The following is a 27,443-nucleotide window of genomic DNA, read 5'->3' as shown; positions in this document are numbered from 1 at the left end:
AGTGTAAAGTACAAGGAATTTCATTCTAGCATGAGTTGTAACTATTGAAATTATAAAATTGATTTTTTACTCCATATGAAAAATAACAATCAGTAAAGAACAATTTTCCGGTAATTTCTCTCAACCAAATATAAAACAAAATAATCAATGACAGAAAATTGTGAAAACCCCAAAGTACATGTAAAAAATAAGAATACAGGTACTAAATATGATCCTTTAAAGCTTCCAGAACACATAAGGCAGAAGTGATGCAGCCATCAAAGTTGGACTGAGTAAATCCATCCCCTCCACACACAAGAAAAGGTTTGAGGTGAAGAGTCATTTGACCAGGAGAGTTGGCAGCAGCATTTGTAACCTGAAAATGTTAAAAAAATAATTGAAATTGACATTCTGTGCTCTGTTGTGCTGTCACGTCAATGTCTACCTGGGGAACGTTTCTCTACCTGGAGAAATCAAGGTGTTTCACAACGAGCAATGGAAAACTAAGCCAAGGCCCCTTGGCTAAGTTAAGGATTAAGTGCAAACAATATACATTCACAGTTTGACTAGCAAGGCTACATCACAATTTACAAAGTTCCAGATTAGTGCTAATTGTCATTCAGCTTGAAATTTTTCACCATGTGGAGGAAAAAAAAAGTGAGGACCTCCTCCTTCCTCTACGAATGAAAACATTTTCCTAAACCAATCAGTCACAAGGGCAAGGACTACTTTTCCTTTATTCCCACTAATTAGAACACCATATCCTTTTATTGTCAATTATGTACTGACTTTCAATCTTGGTAAAGAAGATAGCCTGAAAACATAGAATATTTCCAACTAGTTCCATAAATTGCTCCTTTCTGCAAATGTAACCATATCTGGTCTCCCTGGAAGAGCTGAAGAATTGCATGATTCTCGCCCAAGTGTTTACATTGAAATTTTTAAATGTTTACTTTTTCAGTTATTTGATAAGATAACCAGAAGTGTATTGAACTTCAAAATTCATAGGTCATGATCTGCTAAATTAGTTGAAAGTACAGTTAATCTTTTCATTAGGGAGAACAAAATTCATGAAATCATTCACCTATTATTGAGGACCTGCTATGTGCCAGACAAGGTAGATTCAAAAGAGATTTAAAGGGTCATGTCCTTAAGGAGTTTCCAGTTCAGCATGACTGCTGGCATATAAGTGTCTAAGGCCTAAGACAGAGTGAAAGGCAATGTGCTATAAGAACACATGGGAGGAGGCCAGCACACCTGACAGAGGACAGAGAAAGCTTCAAAGGGGCATGACTGGTCACTTCATGTGAGTTCTGATGGACACATAAAAGTTTGCCAGGGGAGGAAACAGGTATAGGGCTTTCCAAAGAGAAGGAGAAGCATGTGTAAACATCACAGTCTATGGGTACTGTTTAGGAATCTGTGGGGCAGGTCACAGTGTGTGTGTGTGTGTGTGTTGGGGGAGAGGGCTGACAGGAGGAAGGGACATAACTGAGAGGCAAAATAAGAGGAATATTGTGTTTCAAATTTTAAAAACACAAAATTTATAAATAAAGTCTATTAAGAATTTAGAATTTACTATATATGCACCAAAAGTAGGGAGAATCAGCTGAAGTCTGGGACTTATTTTATTTTGTAGAACCAGGTTTATAATATTTGAAATGATGAAAAAGGTATAGAGGTTATTTCCTGGAAAAATTATTCTCTAAATTGGAATGTATGTTGTTAACAAGCATTCACAGCAAGGGGAATGAGCTGGAGATGAATGTATTTATCTTGGACACTGGTGGTTTGGCTACTGAAGCACCAAAAACTCCCTAAAAAACCAAATTACACAAAGCTATTATAAAGGCAATCTCACTTGGGACTACTTTCCCGCACAACTTCAGGGGGCGCCATTCACATAGACTACAACGTGGCAGTCTGGTCTCCTTTATACAGTGTTTTCATGAAGAGTAATAGAATAAGGCCCATGAGGATTTGCTTGTTTAAAAATCACACCAAAAAATCAAGAAATGTATAAATGCTATTTGGATTATGGAGCTGATTTAGGTTTTTGATAGGCTGAGTTAGTATATGCTTTTATAATTTTTTAAAACCAGAAAAACTTTGCATAGATATTTTTACTTATATGCCATATTTTGCTTTAAAAAAAAGAAGTGATACAATTATTTCCTTCTTGAATCACTTAAGATATGGACCTTTAAAGACATGTATCAAATACAAATGTAAAATGTTAAAAGTATCCCCTCACGTTTCTGGAGGTCACTTGATAGCAATATCATCTATCATAGACATAGCAGATAATCTTTTAAGAAAATTAGGTCATAGTTTTAATTTATTATGTTGAATCATAATTTCTTTCCCCCCAGCTTTATTGAAGTATAATTGACAAATAAAAATTGTATATATTTAAGATGTAAAACTTGATGTTGTATTATATGTATACATCGCAAAATAATCACCATAGTCAAGGTAATTGATAAGATCTGCTCTCTTAGCAAATTTCAAGTGTACAATACAGTATAATTAACTATAGTCATGTTGCTGTACATTAGATTGCTAGAACTGATTCATCATATGCAACTGAAACTTTGTACCCTTTGACCAACATCTCCTTATTTTCCCCTCCCACCAGTCCCTGGCGATCACCATTCTACTCTCTGCTTCTATGCATTTGACTATTTTAGATTCCACATGTAAGTGTGATGGTGCACTATTTGTCTTTCCATAGCCGATAACCTTGAAATGGGTAGAAAAGACCTTTGAGTGGCTAAAATAGATAGCACATAGTACAGACACTGAAGCACAGACTTGGGTGTTCAATCGGAGCTTTTTAATCTCCTGCTTTAGATGGAATTTAAACAAGTTGGATGATTTGATTTGTCGGTGAAACACTAAGGGAGAAAGGAAACTGCTGGGCTCCTATATATTAGCGATTTTAGAACATGACAATTCGTAGTCTGAAAGCAAGGGATGCTGTAGAAACACTCGAAAACCAGACAGGGCTGGGAAAAAGCCTGGCAGTCTGGGGTCATTTAGTGGAGGGCAAATAACTTTCTGGCTCTTAATAGTCCCCAAGGGTACTAGCTATTAGTCTTCCTGCAATCATGAATGCTCATGATGAAGGCCCCAATATTCCAGAATCAACTCTAATATGCATAAAGTATTAATTGTCGGCATTTCTTGAATGTTCGCTGCATAGCAAATGCGTTACGCGCACACCCCACTTAATTCACACAGCAACCTATGAGGTAGTTGCTATTATTCTCGTTTTATAGCTGAGAAAGCTGAGACTCAGAAAGACTGTTACTTTCCTGAGGACAGAAAGCTCAGAGGTGAACAAACATTCAAACAAAGCAGAGCTCCTGAACTCGCCCCTCCAACCCCTTCAGAAATGTTTCCATAAAGACTTAATTTAAGTAAGATAAAACAAAAATGTTTAATAGTCATCTGGAAAATTCACATAAATGGGATAAATCATTCATACATATTCATGTACATATACCTATATGTGTGTCTGTGTTTATACACACACATATATAAATCAACATTTGTAGTAAAGTTTTGATACATTCCAGCTGACATCCCTGTATGGATAAACCATGGCACTGTTAAACATTAGACAAGTATTAAGCAGGAGGTAGCTTAAGGAAAAAGGTTCTGCCTAGGGGTGAGGTGGTAATTCATCGGTGCTGTGTAATTTCATTTGATGAGTGCTAAGTGCCAGATGCCAGATCACATGGCTGGAAAACTGGGCCACTGATTAGCCAGTCTGCAGTTGGGATGAAATCAATCTTGCTGCATTTAGGTGGATTCGCCCATCTTACAATTACCCAACGAGGAAAATATGAAAACATGAAGGGTGTGTTGGCAACCTCCTTCACCCATGTGAAGTAGAGAGCCCTGCAGTGGAGCAGCACGTAATTGTCAAAGCCACAATCTCTCACAGTAATGCAGCCTTTGGCTATGCTTCCAGCCACAGTGAGGAACCACAGCTCAATGACTGTGTTTAAGAGAGATGTCAGGGCTGAAACAACCCCTTGGAAATCCAGGATGCTTGGGCTCACATGTGTGCCAGGGCGGGTAAGAAAGAACTGAAACTGCAGCAGCTGATACTGTGGGTCGCTAATATAATGGTTCTATATACTTAGGTGATGACTGGACTGGACATACAAATTCAAAGCAGGAAAAGCAGTTTTATAGCTAAGTGATTTAAACCCATGTGTGTCTTGTGACTCCTCTCCACCTGTAGAATAAACTGCAAACTCCTCAGCCCCCCATGGAAGGCCCTTCATAACCCAATCTTACCTCCATCCAAGCCTGCCCTCTTGCTGCTTCTCTCACTTTTGCCATGTGTCCTATCTACATTCAAACTAAGGTTCTTCAAGCACATCCTCCTTTGTTGTGCTTCTGTGACTTTGAACAAGTCATTCTGCTTAGTGATGTTGTATTGTTCCCTCTCTTTCCTGCCAAGTAATTTGCTTATCCTTTAAGAACTAGCACAAATGTCACCTGCTCAGAGGTCTTCTTGCTCTGCCAGGCAGGGTAACTGCCTTTTCAGCATGTTATTTATATCTATTATGTTACTTGCCATTTTGCACTGTAATGATGTCCATGCCTGTCTCCCTTCCTAGACTGCATGCTCTGAAAAGTGAGGACACTGTGATGCACTAATCTTTGTACCCAAGGCTGAAAATGGTGTCTAGCCCACATGAAGTGTGCAATAAATGTTTATTGAGTTTAAAAAAAGACAGAATATCGTACACATAGTTGATCAGATGGTGTTCACAGGGAACCAGCTACACAAGAAGTGTTGTTCAGTGGCTCCCACAGAGCTGGCAGAAGCTCAAATGGAAGAGCTATTGTATTTAGAAGGCTCTCAGTAACGATAAATGTCTCTGCGAACTGCTGTATGTGAATGTCTCCTATGTCATGTATTAAATTAAACTACATAAATTTGCTGATTCTGTAGGTCAGAAATGGTAAAATACTGTCAACTTTTATATGATTTAACCTAATAGTTTCTTTTTATAATGATTATTAATTGTGAAAAGTCATACAAAAATAGTCCCTTGGGGGTGAGAATGAAATTAAAGATGAAAAGAAAGAGGGAGGCAGACAAGTAGGCTAAATGGGTATTTCCACAAAATTATAGTTGATGGTTAGCAAAAAAATTCAGTGACACACATGACAATGTACCTTCTTTCTTCCAAACCTGTGTTGACAGCTAAAGCTTGTCCTTGGACTGTCAGAAGTCTACCCATAGAACAATCTCATTGATTTGGCCTACACGGTGGCTCCATTTTAGGGTGACCAGTTCTAGTTGTCCGTTCAGCCCACTTGTTTACTTTCTGAAATATGGCACTAGGTGATATTCAAGTGACCTAGGCAAGAGTTAAGGTCTCATAAGCTTTAATCCTAGCTGTGCAGGTAACTTGAGAGAACTCAGACAACCTACGAACAATCAGGTGCTTGCTGCAGCTTGTTATGGGTGTAGATTATACTGCATTTCATTGACGCTAAGGCATCATCAATATTTTCAGTACCAATGAGAAATTTTTAAAAATGGTGTCAGCATGACACAAAGCTTCATTTTATACTTACTAGAGAAGTTCTTTTAGAATTATCTACATGTAGATCTTTTGCAAACTAAAAAGGAAATAAAAGAGGAATAAGTTGGTTAGCTTTTCCAGAATCTTCACATTCAGAGTCTGACTTCTGTGAAGTACCCTTCCACTAAGGGTGTCAATGTGCACGCTCTTCCCCACACAATCTGTCCTCCGCGCAGCCTTGAGTGCTGGCCATGCACCGTTTCTTACAAGGGTGCTCCACTGAATTGTCCTTTCTGGGGTTTTCCTCCAAGACGCTGATACCTGTTCTCCAAGTTCTGATTGTGCACTTTCTCTCCAGTGGGAAAGAAAGGTTTTTAGGGAGGAACCAAGGCTCATATTCTGTCCTCAAATGGTCCTTAAATTATTTGTTACTTTAAATATCAAGGGGTTGCGGTGGTGGTCCCACTGTTAGACCACTAAAAATAACCAAATTCACGTGTGTGAACACCACATCCTGACTGTCTCCTGGTGCACACCGATTTGATGGCATCTTACAATTGATAAAATACGGCAAATATTAAATAGGGTAAGAGAAGAAGTACTTGTTATGCATTTACTAACTTACTAGTTAGTAAATGCATAAGTAGGACAAAGATACTGAATGGTAGGATCCTTTAAGCAGGGCCTTTTCAGGCAAGCAGCATCTCAGTGTCAGGATTTCTAAGGTCTTCAGCATTGCTGGTTTAAACCCTCCATCTTCTCAATTCACCCAAATGAGCAGCCTCAGGTGAAACTGACAGAGATGGACTGGTTATCACAAAAATCGATTTGTTCATTCACAAAGGTAAATTTACCGATTCCAGAACCGAATCTTGTTGTCTGCCTAGACCATTCATCTTAGTAGGCAAATTTCCTCAACTGTAACATAGATTATAGGGGTGACACATGTGCGGTATCTCCTGACAGACATCACTAATCAATTGTGGCATTCTTCTCCACTGAGCCCAGAAGTGGCCTCAGCATCCTTCTCACTTCATCGCTTCAGGCAGCCACTACCAGTCAATTGGAGTTGGCACTTGAGAGGAATCCTATATACCAATCCTGGATTAGAAGATTGCAGAGCAAACACGTAATTAGAAATAAGAGAATTAAATATTCTTTACTGTTTTTTTCCCCGTTTTTCCTGTTAAGCCAGGAGAGTCTGATGCATTGCCTTTGTCCAATGCAGAGATATTTCAATGCCAAGAATTAGAATCACATCGGGAGCCATTTCCTCTAATGATGCTGGAAGCTCAATTCCAATTCCTTCTAATAACCTTCTAGTAACCTCCTTCTAGACCATTGCCCTTCCATGGGTCACATCGGGTCTTTGACTGCTGGGTGAAAATAAAATACATATATTTTGGCTACAACCATAGTTCTATAAAGCTGTGTGTTACAAGTATCAGGGCTTGTAGGAAGATAGAGTTGGTGCAGGTAATTCAAAACCTAAAGAACTTTGAAAGCAGTAACAAAAACAATAAAGTGACTAGCAAGATTAATAACATTTTCCCAGCCTCTAAATCTAGGGACATCTTTGCAGCCTAAACTCTGGGGCTTATGCTTCCTCCTTTGAGATGTAATAGGTCCTGAGGGGAAGCTGCTTCTAAAAGAGACCAATTTGACCAAAATTAAAAATATCCAGGATATAGCCTTCTTCATCAGTCCATCATTTTACCAAAGGGGAAATGTTATTTCATCGGCACTTACACTTTTGCTGAAGAGCATAACATGGTGGAAAACCCAGTGGTTCTTGAGGCCTCTGTAGCGGCCACTATGGCACTAAAGGAAGAGACTTCTGGAGATTTTCAGTTTTTTTCTTAAGATTTTCATATTTGCTGAAGCAAATATTTGTTTGCTTGTGAGAAAACGTAAACATGTACAAAACCAATATGATTCCCCTGTGGTACTACTGCCCTCCTATTTCTCAATTGCATTTGAAAGAATTCACATTAAAAAAAAACGCTCTGGTGTTGTTAAAGACTGTAGGTGATTTTATTGTTTGCATATGTTGCTCTACATTCTTCAGGGTCACTTTATTTAAACTTGGGTATGCCTGAGTCTTGACAGCAGATGGAGATGTCTAAACCATCACTTGTGCTTTTGATACACACACTACATCTTTTGAATCGGTTTTTAATCAATTCCAATGTCAGAGGGTGACTTTCCTTAAACTGTCCCTGGATTTCAAGGAAATCTTATTGTCTCCTAGTTGCACACTAACTTGATTGGGGTAAGCTCTGAGTCATAATATCGTTGTGTTGGCATTTCCCCTGTCCATTGTGTTTGTGAGGTACTGACCACACGGGCAATATGAATAGCTAGGAGGCCTGAGATGGTATGGAGCTGATTCATACATTTCTTCACTTCCTCTACTCTGCTGCCAATGTAAACCTGAACCCATGCCATAGTACATAAACAGCAGAAATGGAATATTTGGTTAACTTATTCTTTTAGAGCCCCTATGCAAAGCTCAAAGGTAGTGCTTCCCAAAAGTCAATCTATGGCAAGAAGAGAAAAAATAAGAATTATGAACTTTTAAATAGAGCAAAATGTATTCTATTTATAAATTGTTATGAGGTGATACCTTTACTACATATTTTTGGGTGGGTTATTCTTTGCATTAAATTCTTGTAGCTATGTTTTACTTTTTAAATTCTTAATTGCAGAATAAAAAGATAGCAATATTATATTGGTTCCCAAAATAGTTAGAGGGATTTTACTAGTCCATGAAGTAAACACGCTTGGAACCACTGCTCTGGGGTGAGGTGCTTGATGTGGCTCAGAGCAGAGTCTCTGTCAGCCTGAGGAATGTTGCCCGTAAAAGAGGGGTTGGGGAGAAGCAAAGGTCGGCTTTGAAAAACTCTCAGTAATCTCAGGTAACACTGGACAACCTAAGTTTGGACTTGGTGAGTGGATGAGTAATTTTAAAAAATGGAATAAAATCTTGTGCAAAACTTACTTCCCAGAAACTTGCACAACCTCCCTTTTATACAAATATTAATCTAGACAGACCTAGAATCTGGGGTAAAACATTTTGTTTGTTTACCTGAAGCGAGATTTTCAGGTAGTAATCATAAAAGGTGTGGAGAAAAATAGGAATGGGGGAAAAAGACTTAATCAAATGTGGAATACATACCTACCTCCAAATTGCAAGTACCTAGAAGGTAAATGTGGTTTGTATTGATTCTCTGTTTACATCTTCTCATTCTTACCGTATTCCCAAGGCATTGATTATAAGCATCTATATATGCCTGTTTACAAAAACAGGGAGAAATGTAAGTAAATGAAGGAGAGACCATAACTTATGCTGATGTCAATGGAAATGTTTGTTTACATATTTATAGATGGGGAACTAGTCCAGGCACTCTGATAAAGATGAGACTGTAGTGTTGTGTCAATAGTGAAAAATACTACTGACCCCTAAGTAAATTTCTATGATACAGGAAAGGGAGATATGAGAAATGAAAGTTGAATACAGATTTTTTTTTAACAGTACAAAATGTTTTCTATTGGTCAAATTAAAAATGTAATGTGTCTATCCCTTTCTCTTATTTTTTTTAAGGTCCCTCTGGAGTTTGATGAAAAGGCAGTAAGATGTCGTTGATTCCTCTACATTTAACTCACCAAATTACGACTTGGTAAGAGATACTTGATTTTTAAAAGCCTTTTGAGTCCTCAGAAATGGAAAGCTATGGGAACTGTGTTTTATTCATTCTTGTATTTCCAGCATCTCCATTTACATCTCCATTGTACATGGTTGGTATCGAATAAATGTTTGCTCAAAGGATGTACGTACATGGGCGAACAAAAAACTAATTCAAACTTTTGGAAGCTTTAAATTCTCAGTGTTCAAGTGGTCTTTAAATGTGGAGGAATTTTTTTCTCTATGAAAATGACTTCCCTTCGTTTCTCTGTCTCTGAATTTTTCTTTTTCCTTCTGTGTCATCACACCTCACCATTCTAACTCCTTTCTTGAGCAACTTCACTGTCCAGGAAACAACTCTTCTGGTGTCCATAATCCTTGTGCTGACACTTACATCATCACTCCTGGAAAGCTGAATTCTCTATCTCTAGCTCACATTTTGTGGAGTCCAGGCAAAGGCACTAGGAATATTTGAATCAGTCTGAACTTCAGATAGGTAGTAAAGATGGTTTCATACCCAGATAATTCACCCTCATCTCATAAAATGCCATTGTATAAAGAATACCTTGAAAGGGGTATAAAATAGAACTAGATGAGTGTGTATGTGTGAATGCCTATGCATGTGTGTAAAGGGATATACAGATGTCTGCCTTTATTTCAAAAGACGGAGACCACAGTGACACAGTCTATGCTATTTCCATAGATTATAGCTAAACTGTGCTAAGCCTGCACAGACATAAAGTCTAAATAATCCTTTAAATAACTTTTTCCCTCAGAGATGGTAAATACATTCTTGAAAGCTACAAGTGTGACAAAGGATAAAAAACACAATTTTTCTGGATGACCTAGCCAATTTATGTCTAATTATTTTATCTTTTAAAAATTCTTTCTTAGAAGAGTCAACTCTCCATGTGCAGATTTTTGTGGCACAGCCAGAAATCACAGACATATGGAATATGTTTGTTACATTCTTAAGAAAAGTGTTGATAAGGATTATTTCTTAACCATATACCGCATATTACTGAAGATAAGTGATACTCAGAACTGGGATAATAATGATACATTCAGGGTGCTGATGATACCATTTAATCTATTTTTAGGTATATTTCCTTAAAAAATATTGTACCTCTTTTGGTCACTTGTGTTTGAGGCTCTCAATCCTATATTATGTTATAGTACTTAAAATTCATAAAGAGCTTTATCAACACATGGTTGCTTTCCTGCAGAGACGGTACATTTTAAATTGGTTCTTATGTGTTATGTGCATCATCTTATCTTGCCTCTGTTCTACTCATCTCTCCAGTGTTCTATTATATTTAACGGTGATTTCATAAACCTGTTTCTTTGTTGTGCTTTAGGGAAAGGTTTGCTTGTATTTTGGGCTTCTGGCTACAGAGCTCTGTATCTGGTACACAGAGAGCTGCTGTAAAATTACTATTGGTTGCAATACCCTACGTGTGAAGAAAGTGATGTGGTTTGGTCAATTCTCAGTGTAGCTTTTCTCTTTATTGGTATTTGTCTATTCTATTTTAATAAAACATTGGGTAGATGCAGGCAGAATGTGCCACACATCAATTCTATGATCCATGTAGCAGCTTTAGCGGGCTCGAACTGCAAAGGACATACTTTGCTGAAATTGTATATTCAATTGGTGATGTCTACATTGAATTCTTTTAGACCTATTCTGTCTTTTAAAGTCCTGAAAACACTGGAGCAGTCTACTTTGATGAGCACTTATTCAGAACAAGCACACAATAAAGGAGATAATGAGATACTGTTTTCTCTGTAGTACTGTGGCAGTAATAATGGACAAAGCAACAGTCATATTACATTTCCCTTTAACGTTTTTAATTTAATAGAAAGTCGTTCTGTCCTTCAGCAAGTTTTAGTATATTCGTTCATTAACTCTTCAAATATTTGTTGTGCTCCTGGTAGCTGCCGAGCACCGTATAAGGTGTGAGGGTAGAAAAACCAGTTCCTGCTTACAAGGTGATTTAACAGACTTGAATCCTTTTGTTTTCATCTAAATATAAATGTTGCATCACAATCTCTCAAAGGATCCAATTGCTTGGGCTCCAAGGATGTAGAGGGCCAAAAATGCTTTATATTTTGAGTCGAGAGAGAAACTTTAAAAAAAAAAAAAAAAAAAAATCATCTTTCCTACTCAGCTGAGTCTAATCACTGCTTCTCCCCCCCCACTCAAGTTAATAGCTGCTTAATTTCCCACTAATTCAATCCTTCTTCATCCCTTCTCCCACTCCCTTTCCCTTCTTCTTGACAACCCAGAAGCATGGCCATTATTTCTTTCTGGTCTTCATTCATGTTGAACAGACCCAATAGCTTTTTGGTTGGGTTCTGAAATTATGGCAAAATGACTGCAGCCATTTTGATCTTCAAGGTCTAGAAACAACCTTCTTTCTACTTTTAATACTGTGAAAATAAAAGGGTCAATGCTTGTGCTCCTCAGACAATAGTGGAGGTTAAAAAAAGAGTGGTTTTTAAAGTCAGATTAATTGAGGTATAATTTACATACAGTAAAATTCACTCTTTTTTATGTGTACTGTTCTATAAATTTTGACAACGTACACAGCTGTGTAACTACCACTATAAAACAATATAGAGAATGTTCTCATCAGCCTTCCCCAAATTCCCTTGTGCCTCTTTTTTTAGTTAACCCCATTCACCCAATCACAGCCCCTGGCGTGAGTGTTTTGTCCCTACAGTTTTGCCTATTCCAGAAAGTCATACAAATAGAATAATACAGTATGTAGCCTATGAGTCTGGATTCTTTCACGTAGATAATGCTTCTGAGATTTACTCATGTTTATTGCAAATATTATCAGTTTGTTCCATTTTATTTCAGTGTAGTTTTGCATTTATGGATGTGCAACAGTTTTGACCATTACCAGGTAATTAATATTTGAGATATTTCTAGTTTTTGCCTATTATTAATAAAGCTGCTACAAACATTCACATATAGTTTTGATGTGGATATATGACTTCATTTCTCTTGGGTAAATTCCTAAGAGTGGGGTTGCTGGGTCATATGGTAAGTGTATATTTAACTTTGTAAGACACTGTGAAACTCTTTTCCTAAGGGGCCATGCCCTGCTGCACTCCCACGGTGATACGTGAGAATTCCAGTTGCTCCACATCCCCGCCAGCATTTGGGGATGAATTTTTGATCTGAGCCATTCTAGTAGGTGTGCCATGGTATCTCATTGTCATTTTAATTTGCATTTTCCCAAGGACCAATGATGTTCAGCATATTTTTGTGTGCTTGCTTGCCATCCACATCTCTTCTTTTTTTTGGTGGGTGGTAAAATACACATAACATGAAATTTATCATTAGTAGTCACTGGCAAACATTTATTTTCTGTCTCTATGAATGTGCTTATTCTGGATATTTCACATAAATGGAATCATTCAAGATGAGGCCTTTGTGTCTGGTTTCTTTCACTTAGCGTAACATTTTCAAGGTTCACCCATTCTGTAGCATGTACCGACTTCATTGCTTTTTATGGCTGAATGATATTCCATCTTATGGGTATACCACATTATATTTATCCAGTCATCAGTTGGCTTGTTTCTGCCTTTGGCTATTGTGAATCATGCTGTTGTGAACATTTGTGTGTACAGTTTTATGTGAACACATGTTTTCAATTCTTTTGGGTTTATACCGAGTATTGGAATAGATTGATCATACTGTAATTCTATGTTTGCTTTATTGAGGAGCTGCCAAACTGTTTTCCACAGTGGCTAAACCATTTTATATTCCCACCAGCAAGGTACGAGCATTCCAATTTCTCTATATCCTTACCAGCACTTATTTTTCGTTTTTTACAAAAATTATAGCCATCTTAGTGGTTGTGAAATGGTATCTCATTTGGTTTTAGTTTGTGTTTCCTTAATGACTAATGATGTGGGCATCTTTTCATGTGCTTGTTGACCATTTGTATCTTCTTTGGAGAAATGTCTATTCAAGTCCTTTGCCCAGTTTTAAATTGAACGGTTTGGCTTTTTGCTATTGATTTATAAGAGTTCTTAATATATTCTGAATAGTAGACCCATATGAGACAAGTGATTCACAAATATTTTCTCCTATTCTAGGGTTGTTTTTTCACTTCCTTGCTAATCCTTCTGTGCACACAAGGGTTGAATTTTGATGAAGTCCAAATTACCTACTTCTTTTTCTTGTTACTTATGCTTTTGGTTTTATATTTAAGAAACCACTGCTGAATACAAGGTCATAAAGATTTACCACCTATGTTGTCTTCTAGGAGTTTTATGATTTTAGTCCACATATTTATGTTTTCAGTCCATTTTAGGTGAATTTTTGCATGTGGTGTAAGGTAAGGGTCCAACTTCATTCTTTTGTATATGGATATCCTGTTGTTCCAGCACTATATGTTGAAGAGACTATTCCTTTTCCATTGAATGTTTTGGGGAACCTTGTTAGAAATCAACTCACCACAGGTATGGGTTTATTTCTGGGCTCTTGATTCTATTCCATGATCTATATGTCTATTCTTATGTCATTACCACACTGTTTTGATTATGGTAGCTTTGCAGTAAGTTTGGAAATCAGAAAGTGTAAGTCCTCCAACTTTATTCTTTTTCAAGATTGTTTTGGCTATTTGGGGTCCCTTGCAATTCCATGTGAATTTTTGGATTAGCTTTTCCATTTCTGAAAAGGCCATTGGGATTTTGATAGACACTGCAATAAATCTGTAGGTCACTTTGGATAATATTGTCATCATAAAAATATTAAGTCCTACGATCTATGAACATGAGATAACTTTATTTATTTAAGTCTTCTTTAATTTCTTTCAGCAATGTTTTGTGGTTTCATTGTAGAACTCTTACACCTCCATGGTTAAATTCACACCTATCCTTTGTGAAGTGCTCTTTCAAATCTTTTGCCCAGTTTTAAATGATTGGGCCATTTGTTTTCTTATTACTGACTTGTGAGTGTTCTTTATGTATTCTCGATACCAGTCTTTTATCAGATATATGTTTTTCCAAGTCTATGGCTTGTCTTTTCATTTTCTTAACACTGCCTTTCAAAGACATTTTAAAAATTTTGATCAAGCCCTATTTATCAATTTATTTATTATTATTTTTTTTTTGCGGTATGTGGGCCTCTCACTGTTGCGGCCTCTCCCGTTGCGGAGCACAGGCTCCGGACGTGCAGGCTCAGAGGCCATGGCTCACGGGACTAGCGGCTCCGCGGCATGTGGGATCTTCCAGGACCGGGGCACGAACCTGTGTCCCCTGCACCGGCAGGCAGACTCTCAACCACTGCGCCACCAGGGAAGCCCTATCAATTTATTCTTTTATGGTTTGTGCTTTTTGCATGCTATCTAAGAAATGTTTGCCAAGCCAAAGACTGTAAAGATTTTCTCCTATGTTTTCATCTAGAAGCTTTATAGTTTAAGGTATTATATTTAGGTCTACGATCCATTTTTAGTTAATTTTTGTATACAGTGTGAAGCTTGGACTTTTGAATGTAAACGTGACATATTCAGTGTCTATTTTGCTGCTCACTCATTGCGTCATGTTAGGCAAACCAGTCAATTTGAACCTTAGTTTCCTCATTTAAACAAAGATGCTTCCTGATCTGTCAGAATTGTTGTGAGGATCAAATGAAAACAAGTATAAAAGTACTTTCTAAAATCAGAGTATAAACGTTAATTATTATTTCTAACTGACAGCAGCCAACAGAATGATGGTAGAAGAATGTGTCATAATTGGAGGAAAGCCAGATCTCAATTACCATCAGTAGAGTGAGTGTTTAAAAGCACTAGATTTTAAATAGACCTGTGTTTGAATTACATATTTGCCACGTCCTAGTGGAAGAACCTCACACAAGGCACTGAGCTCTCAACTCCCCAACTTTCTGACCTATGCAATGGGGAAGAAGTATAAACCTTCACAGGGTAGAGATGAAGCGAGTTACATACAGAGCCTAGTGAGCTACACAGAGTAGGGGATTAATAAATGGCATTTTTGAGAGAGAGAGAGAGAGAGAGAGAGAGAGAATGATTATGCATATACACTGTCTAATAAAATGATGATGTAGATTGTCATGGTTTATATGAATGCTATAACAGATGATGGCAAGATCAAGATGAAAAACAAGACTGTATCTTGCACTCTCCTGCCTCTGGGAAAGTGTACACAATGTTAGAACATCATTCCAACATCATTCCCTTTGCCCCTCTGACTTAATCTTGTAGGATTTAGCTCAAATAACATGTTCGTTTAGGAAGCTATTTATTACCACTTTCTCCTCAAATCCGCTCTGTGTGCACACAGTCCATTGTGTATCCCTTTCTTAAAACAAACTGTACCATATCATGATTACCTGCTTATTGGTCAGCCTTACTGATTATATGGGAAGGTCCTTGAATGAAGGGAGCTGTCTTTGAGTCTTTAGAATCCAGTATAATGTCTGGCACATAGTAGGAACTCAATAAATGTATGCTAAATGAAAAGATGAATATATATTATTCATTTCTAATGTCGGTATAAATAGCGTTTGTTAACTAAACTTTTTAGTTCAGCTTGTTAGTTCTAGAGCATAATACTGACGTCTACTCTAAACAGACCAAGTGGACTTCCCTTTATGGGAAAGGGCCTATTTCTTTTAGGTTGTCCACACCCATATAATAACATCCATCATCCAGTTTCCAGTAGTAATACTGGGCACAGATGAATATATTTTGCATTTGTACAGGAAAAATGACACAGACTCCTTTTTAAAGTTTTCTGTAAAGTAATGCTGTTCAAAATAGCTTTTTTGAAAAAGTGTGATGCTGACTATGTGGCAGGGTAAGTTCCTGTCATGAGTACTTGAAAAAAAAATGATTTAATTAAATTCATATGTGTTAAAGCATTGAATAGCTCATATAATATGGAATTTTATGAAAAGGGGAAATATCTGCCCATAAACTTCAATTAAACTGTGACTGAACATCCCTAATTCAATGATCAGAATTTCTCAGCTGATGATCTCATGCATATGTAGTTACCTCAGAATAACGTGAAGCAACTGGCTAGTTCTGTGCCAGTGAGAAAGAGGTGAGAGATTACTCAAAGGAATGCTCAGGACTGACACCTGTTAGATTTCCTGCTCTTGGTAGATTGGGTCATGCCATAGTCCATAGATCCCAAAGGGCCTGTTTTGGCTCTCCATATTACCATAAACTTACAGCACATAGGCAAGAATGCTCTTGTGGCCATAATTTCATGGCAGGAAATTGTGACCCATGTCATAAATTGTGTTAAATTACCATACAAGATAGTTTCGGAATGAATGGCAAGAAGCTGAAAATCTATAAGCTGAAAAAAACTGACAAGAGTTCCTTGTCCTTGTGTCTACAGGGATACACCACTTTTATCTCATCTTGTCTGATGTTAACAGTCCCTATGGTATGACTTAGTGTCACAGCCCCTGGCATTGAGTCAGTCCTTCTGAAATATCCTTGTCCAGAACTATTTGTGTATGTGAAACAAAGAGAAAAGACAGAGACTCTGAAAAGAGAAGAGAGTAAGAAAAAATAAAAAAGTAGGACAGCATGTGGGCATGAAGAGAGGTACCAGAAAAGACAGCAAGAGACACACAGAGCTCATCTACTAAGAAATAACCATGGAATCACTCCTCTCCTCCTCCTCTTGCTACCCCTATTTAATAATATTAATTGAGAACTTGCTTTGTGCTAGTTTTGTAGTAACTTGCTTTGTGCTAGTTTTTCTACTGTGTTCTCTCCTTTTATTCTGACCACAACCCTATGAGGGAGGTTCAGTTGTACCATATACAGATGGGGCCCTGAGGCTTAGAGTTACAGTCTAGCTTGCTCAAAGGCACAGGGAGAGCTGAGGTTCGAACTGAAGTCTGTCTGACTCCAAAGTCCAAGATCATAATCACACCACGTTATCAAAAATCCAGGAATTACAAGACACAAATATGGGAGAAAAGTCTTAGTGGCAGAATGACCAAAAGAGCATGATTTTATCCTAGAAATAAATTACAAAACAAAACATCTAATGTATTTAACTGATAAACACAACTGATTATTGTCTTTCAAAGCGCTTATCCTAGAAGGCCTCATGGTTAAATCTGTAGTGATGCACTGGCGAATGTCTTTTAGGGGTAGCTGCTTTTAGAATCAGCTTACTAGACACATTAAAACAGATTAAATACAAGGATCTATATTTCTTTAGTTCTATAAAAACATTTAAGAAAATTGTCAAGATTGGTCATCCATTTTATTAAAAAGATTTAAGTCCAAATGACTTTGGTTGTTTCTAAAACATTAAATTCAAGCTCAGCTTTCAAAGACCTGATTCAGCTGATTACATCCTGAGGAATATGTGTCTGGCTCTGAAAGAGATGCCTGATCTTGTTAAAATGAGGGTGTGGCTTATTAGGGTGACTGACTATGTTGAAGGGGGCAATCATTTGGATTCATAATTTTGGTATATTCATACAATCAATCAGCCCCTGCTTTTCAGTTTCAACCTGCCTAAGAGAAGAAAATGAGGATAAAATAGAAAATACATAAGAAAGAAAAGGAAAAGATGGAAATATCAGTTACCACCTGATCTTCCAATGCTGAAATCAGACACAGCTACCGGCCAGAAATTAATCTCATGAGGGAATAATGTAAGTACGTGGGTGACGTCAGGCTTTTCTGTGTACACATCCCCCTCCAGACACCAAACACAAACCTCTAAAGAAAATTCTGGCCTTAAGCTGTTGCACATTTCCTCTTTTCTCTTTTATTCCTTCTAACTCCTGGGCAGTACTATGTCAACCAAGGTAATCAACGGGGGAAGACCTGAGGAAGCCAAAATGGGGAATTTGCATTGAAAAGGATTTACTTATCTAAGAAGGGGAAAAAAAGAGATAGAGTCAAAAGTGAGGAATGTGAATGGGAGGCTGAAGAGAGGAAAGAAAAAAAGAGATAAGCCTGCATGGCTGATTATCAGGGAAAACTCTGTGGAAAACTAGAGTTAAGGGTGCAAAAAGATTTGAGGGAACTTCTAGAAGTGGGATATATAAGAAATGAGAAGGGAAACTTCAAAAAGTACTGCTAAGGATGATGAATTTTGGATATTCTATAAAAGTTCTATAAAAGATACTAGTAAAGATGAGAATTACTTTACATTCCTTTTGCTTGTTGAATTTTGTCTCTTAGACTACAACACAAGACTGGGCTAATGAGGGGTTCTTGATTTGTTTGGGTTATAGAGTATTACATTTACAGCAGGTGTCCTTAATGCTGGATTCATGGGAGGACTTTTAGGTTGCTTATATTGATAAATTTTCATAATTGATAAATTTTCATAAAAAAAAATTTTCATAATTGATGCAATTTTGTGTTTATGTGTACATGTATATTTTGAAAGGATGAGCATCTTCATATTCATAGCTTTGATCAGATTCTTAAAGAGTTCATCATCCTTCTCCTTAAAGAATATAAAAGGACTGCCATTGAGGAGAGAGAAAGTACAGTCTCAGGGCAAAAGACCAAGTGAAAAGAACGTAACTATAGAAGATAACTAATTTCTAACTTTACAGCAGAAGCTTGATAGTCTAATCCAAATCCATTTATTTTTGCCAAAGATACCAAGGTATTCATTTACCACCTGACTCTCCTCCGCCCATCAAACTCCTCTCTTGATCTCCTTGGTATTTGAAATAGATTCAGTGATTTTTAAAAAATAAAGTAATCCATGAATGTGCTAAGTGAGAGAAAAAGCCACTGAAATTTTCAGGAACTACAGAAAGATGGGGGAAAATCAGCATTAAACTCGCAAGCAAATCATACATTTATTATAGTTTGGGAAAGGCATCATGATAGACTTGAAACAAAGGAAGGCATAGCGAATAATAATGGTGAGAGTATTAGGGTTATCAAACTGATTAAGTGTCCCCTGTCAATATACATGGAAAGGTGTTATCAGTTATTACTCTTCTGCTGAATGGATTACTGTATCATACTTGTTACAGAAATCTTAATTCAATGCATCACAGCCTAGGCATCAAGTTATATTAACTGGATAAACATTTAAATAATGGAAGGCAAATATCTGTAAAAGGGAGGAACTGAGAACCATGAAAAAAATGCCATTGCTTTGTTATGTTTGTTTGAACCACCTACTCAAGTGTTTTATTCAAACCCCAAATGGGAGGCACAGAGCAGCTCCCAAGTCTTTCAAACACGCCTTCTTTCTTGATTTGCCTCTTTCCTTAAAAGCAGCACCCACAAAAAAGCAGCGTTATCCTACTCAAGACAAAAAATTTGACTTAGTGTCTTAGGAGAAGGCTTTCAGCAAAGATTAGTCTCTAGGATTCCATGGGCAGAGTATTAGACATGTCCTAGGCATTCGTTAAATGCTTGTGGAATAAACGACTAACCAAATGAATAAATGAACAACCACGTTTCACCCCCTGCTGCCACTGTGGATATATGACATTAGGGGCAGCAGAAGGCACAAAGAGCATCATCAGGGAAACAAAACTGCCCCCCCAACAAAGTACTCCCTTACCTCCTTCAGAGAGCAGCCGCTTCCTAAATTGGCTGCTCTGAAAGCTTTAAAGGGCTAGTGCTCTCCCCAGAGGTTTTATGACAGGAGTGGGAGATACTGCCTCATAAAGGAATCTACCAAAGAATTCTGGGGGAAAGAAGGGTGTGCTACGCAGAAATAAGGCTCCCCCCACCAAGATGTCTACATCCTAACCCCTAGAACTTGTAAGTGTTAAATCTCAAGAAAGAGTTAAGGATACAGCTGGAATTAATGTTGCCAGTCACTGGACCCTGAGATGAGGAGAGTGTCCTAGATTATGCAGGTGGGTCCCATGTAATCACAAGGGTCCTTTAAGGAAGACTGAGGCAGGAGAAAAGGTCAGAGTGATGCAATATGAGAAGGACTTGACCTGCTGTTGCTGACTTTAAAGATGGAGGAAGGGGTCTCAAGCCAAAGATTGGGGGCAGCTTCTAGAAGATGTAAATGGCCAGAAAATGGATTCTCTCTTAGAGCCTACAGAAAGAAACACAGCCCTGCCGACACTTTGATTTTAGCTGAGACCCTCATTGAGGGTCTCACTGAGACCCATCTTGAACCTCTGACCTCCAGAACTGTACGATAATAAATTTGTGTTGTTTTAAGCTTCCAAACTTGCAGTAATTTGTTACAGCAGCCATTCAAAACAGAGGGTCAGTGAAGAGGAGGGAAGGACCTGAGAGGCAGGTAGACTAGTTTTGTCATTACTAGCCATGGGACCTTAGGGAATTTATTTCACGTCTTTGAGGCTTTGTTTTTTCTCATCGCTGTAGTGGGTTAAAAATAGCAACCTCATAAGGCTACTTTTGATGTTAAATGAGATCACATCTTTGAATCGCCCAGCTCCAGGCCTGTTGCACTATGCAATGTGGGTGTTCATCATTGTGATCTCTCTTCCTTTTCTTCTTCTCTACCCTCCACAGTCACTGAGTGCCAGGATGCAGGGTAGGCAATACAAAAGAAGAGAAAAATGAAATGCATGGAGATGGAGAGTCCAGCCTGAGAGGCCTGGGATAGGGAATCCATACCACCCACTGCTTCCTGAGGCAGGGACCCCAGTCCTGTAGTCTATCTAGGATTTTATAAAATGAGGGTTTGAAGGGCTGTATCATTTGTTTGTCAGTGAGAAAGAAGGGAAGGAAGCGGGTGGAGAGGGAAGAACAGGAGAAGGTATGGGTGAAGCAGGACAGAGGAAGGAGGAAAAGGAATGAAGGGTGAGACCCAGGCTGGAAGAAATAAAGGGCAGGATTCTCCTGCAAGGGGAATCAGATGAGGGAAACTTCAAAATCAGTTGGCTGTTCTTTCTTTTTTGTCCGTCTTTCTACACCATTCTTCTCTTCAGTTTAAGCACTACATTAGACCATATTTATACACAGACATTCATTAATTCATTTCAGGTGGAGCTTGTGTCCTGGGATGGCAACGGAAAAGGGTGACTTGACATTTATGTTAAATTTCAAGGGTTAAGATGAACCTTTTAAAAACATTGGAGAAGCATTCTCTTGGGAATAATAACTGAACACTAACTAGCTAAATGTTATTAAGTCTCTGGACCTGTCACTAATTAGCCTTTCTCCTAAGGTGATATGGGAGATCTCTCTCTCTCACTCTCTCTATTGAACAATGTAGGTAAGATCTCTGCTCTAATGACGTTATGTTCTGTAGAATGTTGGTCAAGGTACTATGAATAGTGGAAAATACAAACCTCTAAATTTGAATGACATCTTATTCCCTTTCAGGCTTTGCAGCCAATGTAGATTTCATGACTTTAAATGTACTGGGATAATTTCAAGGGAGAACATCCAAATTGTAATAAAAATCATTGTTAGAGTTTGGATGTACTTCGTGTTCAAAGATTTTTTTTTTTATTAAATTTTGTGATATTGCACAACTTTGACTAAGTCATTTTGTGGGCAAGTCAAATCTATTTCTACTAACACATTAAATTTTAGGAAATAAGTAGATTTTAACCCATCTTTTCAGTTTATTAATAAATTATTTTGAGGAAGTCACAAGAAGAAACTCAGAAACTATCATTTCTTCTAAAAGAATGTATATAAATTGCAAAGTGACTTGCTGTGTAATATATCTACCTTCAAATTATATCAACAAGATTATTTCTTTGTATTCTTTTTCAGGCCAACTTAAGATTAAGTTAAATATCACTTAAAGACATTAGCTATTGAGATTTTAAAAATTGTTTTAAAAGGAAAAAGTAAAGTCTTTTAAAGTGACCATGATGTGTTTAAGTAAATATTTTCCCAGAAGGTTCAGTGTATAATTTAACTTGAGAAGAGATGGGTAAACACGTAGACCTGCTGCAATATTTTAGGAAGTAATTTACCATTTCCTCTGATTTTGGAAAGTCCTTTAAAATAAACAAAATCTGCTGCGATTTCTCACAACCACTTTTTCTAAAGGCTTCACAGCTTTGGTAATCAATAGTGCTGGTAAGTCAGGTAATCAATGTGCTCAGAAATCTTAGGAAAAAATAGACAAGTCACTGCTTCTTTTCTCTTTCTGTCCTTTGCTCCATTGTCCCCAGATGACTTCACAACTGAGTTTACAGATCAAAAGACTTTTTCTGTGAATACTCACAAACTTCTGCTGGAGTATGCAGAGATTTTCAAAAAAGTCAACATTTACTTAGTGTAAAGAGATTTTAAGTTTGAACTAGGAGAGCGATCAGCAGGTTTATCTAACCCTGAAAAAACAGCTCAACTAGCTGTTGCAGGTATTCATCTTTCTCCCCCAAACAGCTCTACTGGCAGCAGTCAAAACCAAAGTGGGAACTTAATAAAAATGAAAATTGTGGTAGCAAAATACACTTACAAGGTTAATTCGACATATTGCAAAAATTTGGGAGGTTATAGTGGTTTCTATATAACCACAGTACTGATTTAGAAAAACCCCAGAGAAACAGCTGCATTTTGATATATAACCTGCCTTGCCTGCATAGGAAACCCCAGATCTTCAGGGTATATAAGTCTTGAGATGCTAGAATTTGAACATAACATCGGGAAAAATTATATGTATCTCTTATTGAGAAATAACGGGATAATAAAACCTGCATGTAAACTTCCTTATTAGGCAAACACATATTTGCTCCCAAGATCATGTTAATTTCTTTTACTAGCGAGTGTCAAAGGATGAGAAAAAGTAAAGTCAGGTCTGATTGAGAAAACTGCATATACCACTGGATTCTCTGATTACCTGTGAATGTCTCCATTTCTGGCATTTGGTAGCAACTGGCTGAGGCAAACCAGGCAAAATATTTTCCAGCTGCTGGAAGATTAACTCCTGCACATCTTCAGTGCTGTGTTCCAAGTATGTAACTCCAAATGAGACAGTGGTGTGAATCACAAGGGAAGGCCCGATTTCCGATGACTCTAGTGTAAGAGGAACATAAAGATACACCTTAAAGTGGGTAACATGTTAGTGTCTCTCAGCATTTCAATCCGGATTTAAGAGTTGATCACAATAATCAGACAATAAATGAAGGGAAAACAGATTCTAATCTTTGAAGCATAAAATTAGGCTACTTCTGAAATTCAAAATCAGGCTTCACTGATGTGGAGGACAGATTCAAGATGCATTTTAGAGAACACACTTTCAGGTCTTGTTAAAGAACCTGAAGGAAGGTAAAATGACCTAATATGTACTGCTTTGGGTATAATTAAATTTATTGGTATGTTTATCTCTCTCAACCACTAAATCGTAAGCTTATCAGGGCAGGAACATTTCTTTTTTTTTTTTTTTTATGTTAGGGGTAGGAGTTTATTAATTAATTTATTTATTTTTGTTGTGTTGGGTCTTCATTTCTGTGCGAGGGCTTTCTCTAGTTGTGGCAAGTGGGGGCCACTCTTCATCGCGGTGCGCGGGCCTCTCACTATCGCGGCCTCTCTTTTTGCGGAGCACAGGCTCCAGACGCGCAGGCTCAGTAGTTGAGGCTCACGGGCCTAGTTGCTCCGCGGCATGTGGGATCCTCCCAGACCAGGGCTCGAACCCATGTTCCCTGCATTAGCAGGCAGATTCTCAACCACTGCGCCACCAGGGAAGCCCAGGAACCATTTCTTATACATAGCCTATATTCGCTTTAAATTCTGAGAATGAAGTAGATGTTCATCTTCTTAATTTTATGTTAAATGGACTGCAAAAATATCTTGTTGAAATTATATAAATGCCAGAATAAAATACCTAAAAAAACACCTTTCTCAAAACAAGCTTGACCTCATAATGTTCTTCATCTTTTAAGCAGCATTAAAAATAAAAGTCTGAAACAAAAAGTCTGCTTCATTCATAACATGGAGATACTTTCCTTTTTTGTTTGCCATTGAATTTTTTTGGCTATATTTTCACAGTGAAAAATAACAAGTGCTTCACATCTTTCACTCTTTAGTAGAATATAGAAAATTGAATAAAGTTTGATATTGAAAGCAAAGTGACTGAGGCATTAGAGAATACAACCTTGGAAGGAATGTTAACCAAGATTTCCTGTTATTATTTTTTGTTTAAATTATGCAGAAGAGAAAAGTTGAGGGAAAACAAAATAGATATGAAATGCATGAAATTATAATATGAAAGTTGGTGCTCCCCCCTGCTGAAAGAAGAAAATATGAAAATCTATAAGCTACTGACAGGGGTTGGGAAGACTGATACTGAAAATTCTTTAAATTGGGATTACGAAGTTCTTTTCGGGGTTGTTATAAAAGGCAACAATCTCTTTGAGATAGGTTTGTACATCTTTACACAGAAAAAGTAATTTTACACAGAACAAGCCACTTACTTGCTCTGTGTCCACTCAACCTCTTTACTTTGTGTGTATGTATGTAGAATGAGAATAAGTTAGCATCTACCACACTGTTCTGTGGTCTGGATTAAACGACATAATGTGTATGAAGTGCTTAGCACAGTTTCTGGCACAGAGGAGGTGCTTAAAAAATGTAAGCTATGAGAATAAAAGCAATATATCAGATATACCCAAGGGAAAAGTTCTCCTGGTGTTGTCGAAATGATAGGTGTGAGTTAATTTTTTGTTAAAGTACTTCATTTTCCTGTTGTGCTCTGGCTTATGAATTTTACAGCAAAATACTGTAAAAGAATTTGGGTCTCTCTTCTGAGAGAAAATGCTGCGAGCACTTTAAAGTGGCGTGTTCTCAAACATTTTAATATATATGAAGTGGGAGATCTGACTTCAGAATCTGTGCTGTAAATGCAACGGTAAGAAGATTGTCCAGTTTTCACCTCACAGTAGCTGGAACAACTTGAAAGGGCAAAGAGAGGACCCTCTCTTTGAACCTTCAGTGTTTAACTTGCCAGCGTCTACTTTACTGGTACCACACGGGAATGCAAAATCTCAAATCTTTCACTGAATACCACCACTGTGAGAAACCTACTGCATACTGCCTCAGGGAGTGTTATCTATGTTGTCAGTTAATACATTCAGGGAGGCTTGTTAACAGAAAGGGGTGGCAAAAAGGTCACCCCTCTTCCATGAGGTTCCCAACCCTCCCAGAGACAGAGAAAGCTACTGGGTCAGCATTCGGAAGCAGGAGAGTTGGGGTTCTGAGTTGACTTATCTATGGCAGTCTTCAAAGGGAAACAAACTCAGCTGTGTGCCTGAGGTTGCGCTGACCCAGCCATTTGTTCTAGTGGGGAGCTCCTATAATTGCTAAGGGTAGTGATGGTGCGTTGCCAGGTTTCTCCCATTTACATTAGCCATCCACTCCAAGGAGAGCAATAAAAAAGGAAATTTAAGACCAAAAATGAAACAGTTCTTGCATAACAATGAGAGAACAACCTGGCTACTTGTTTTTATTGGAATCAGACAAAAATTTTTGAGAATTTCAAATAAAATTTGAACAGCCGCAACCTAAGACAATGAGTTTTAAGGGAAAGACCCTCAACCCCAAAATTAAAGGGTATTTTCAGAAGCTAAAGTGCACAAATACAAATAGCCAACTGGAGTTTAAACGTGACCAAGGCTTGGAACTAGAGCACTATAAAAAGCCACAAATATGTTAATAGGATTCAGAGCGTAAACTCAGTGTAATCATTATTCCTTGGTTCCTGAGAACGTAATGATGTTATCTTTCTTTTTCTTTTCTTCATTCAGTTTAACAAGCGTAGCACTTTGCTTTTGGCATTTTAAATGTAAAGTTCATAGTAAGTTGACAACTATTTCTGTATGTTGGGAGATCAATGGCTTCAGTCAGAAGATAAGTTATTTGAATCTTTGCATCCTTAATAGCCCAGTGGTCTTGGACAACTTAATCTCTTAGGCTCCACTGTCTTCCATCAATTAGAGGGGTGTAATACTACTTACCTTATAAGGCTGTCACGGGATTAAATGGGTTTGGAGATTAAATGGGTTTGGATACATAAAAGCCTTCTTCAAATATAAAGTGCTATACAAACATAAGGCACCCCTAGATAATATTTTTGTTTTGACCTCTGTGCTGTGGTAAGAACAGCTTTAGAAAGGGATGACAGAGTTGACTTCTCTGAAAGTATTAAGACTGATTCTTATATTAACACCCCAGGAAGAGTGGCAGACTATTCCTGGGTAGAGGCACAGCAGCTGTTTTTATTATGGTAAAATATATATAATATAAAATGTACCTTTTAAACCTATTTTAAGCGTACAGTTCTCTGGCATTAAGTACATTCACATTGTTCTGCAACCATCGCCACCATCCATCACTAGAACTTTTAAAATCTTCCCAAATTGAAACTCTATAGGCATTAGAAAGTAATCCCTCACTCCCCACTTGCCCCAGCTCCTGTCAACCACCATTCTATTTCTGTCCCTATTAATTTGACCACTCTAGGTACCTCATATAAGTGGAATCATACAATATTTGTCCTTTTGTAATGGGCTTATTTCACTTCTCTCCAAGGTTCATCCATGTTGTAACAGGGGTCAGAATTTCCTTCTTTTTTAAGGCCACATAATACTGCATTGTGTGTATATACCACGTTTTGTCAATGCGTTCACCTTTCGGATATTGTGAGTAATGCTGCTATGAACATGGGTGTACCATTATCTGTTCAAGTCTCTGCCTTCACTTCTTTTGGGCGTGTACTCAGAAGTGAGACTGCTGGATCATACAGTAATTCTGTGTTTAAATTGTTGATCAATCACCATATCATTTCCCGCAGCAGCTGCATCATTTCTTCATTCCTACCAGCAATGCACAAAGGTGCTCATTTCTCCACACCCTTGCCAACACTTGGTATTTTATTTTTTTAAATAGCTATCCTGATGGGTATGAAATGGGCACTGCATTCTTTTTTTTTAGTCTACAGTTTTGGGTGGGGGTCAAGAAGTCAACTCAATTTGATTGCAGGTAATTCTTTCATATCTCGATGCTTATATTGTTTTCTTTTTGCCTTTGGTGTTCTGCAGTTTTACTTGAATATTTTGAGGTTTTAAGTTTCTTTTTGCTTACTTTCTTTAACTTCATTGTGTTTTCTGAACCTGAAGACTCATTTTTGTCATTAATTTTGGAAATTGTTCAGCCATTAGTTCTCTCCATTCTCCCTGTCTGGTAGATACAGTACTCTACTTAGAAATATGATAGATATTCTCATTCTATCTTCATGTGTCTTGATCTTTTTATAATGTTTTCCCTCTCTATGCCAGATTCCAT

The 27,443-nt window shown here is 37.7% G+C and overlaps 1 protein-coding gene across 1 annotated transcript in view; it reads right to left on the bottom strand.

The window, feature by feature from the left end:
- Positions 1-202: 202 nt before the first annotated feature.
- Positions 203-27,443, bottom strand: part of RNLS (renalase, FAD dependent amine oxidase) — a 267,404-nt gene continuing 240,163 nt past the window's right edge. The window contains 2 exon segments of the mRNA XM_065894749.1: positions 203-355; positions 23,005-23,180. Coding sequence (XP_065750821.1) covers positions 203-355; positions 23,005-23,180 — 329 coding nt within the window.

Source organism: Phocoena phocoena, chromosome 16, assembly GCF_963924675.1.
Source record: "Phocoena phocoena chromosome 16, mPhoPho1.1, whole genome shotgun sequence".
In the NCBI taxonomy this organism is placed as follows: Eukaryota; Metazoa; Chordata; class Mammalia; order Artiodactyla; family Phocoenidae; genus Phocoena; species Phocoena phocoena.
This window is presented reverse-complemented; position numbering and strand designations above follow the sequence as displayed.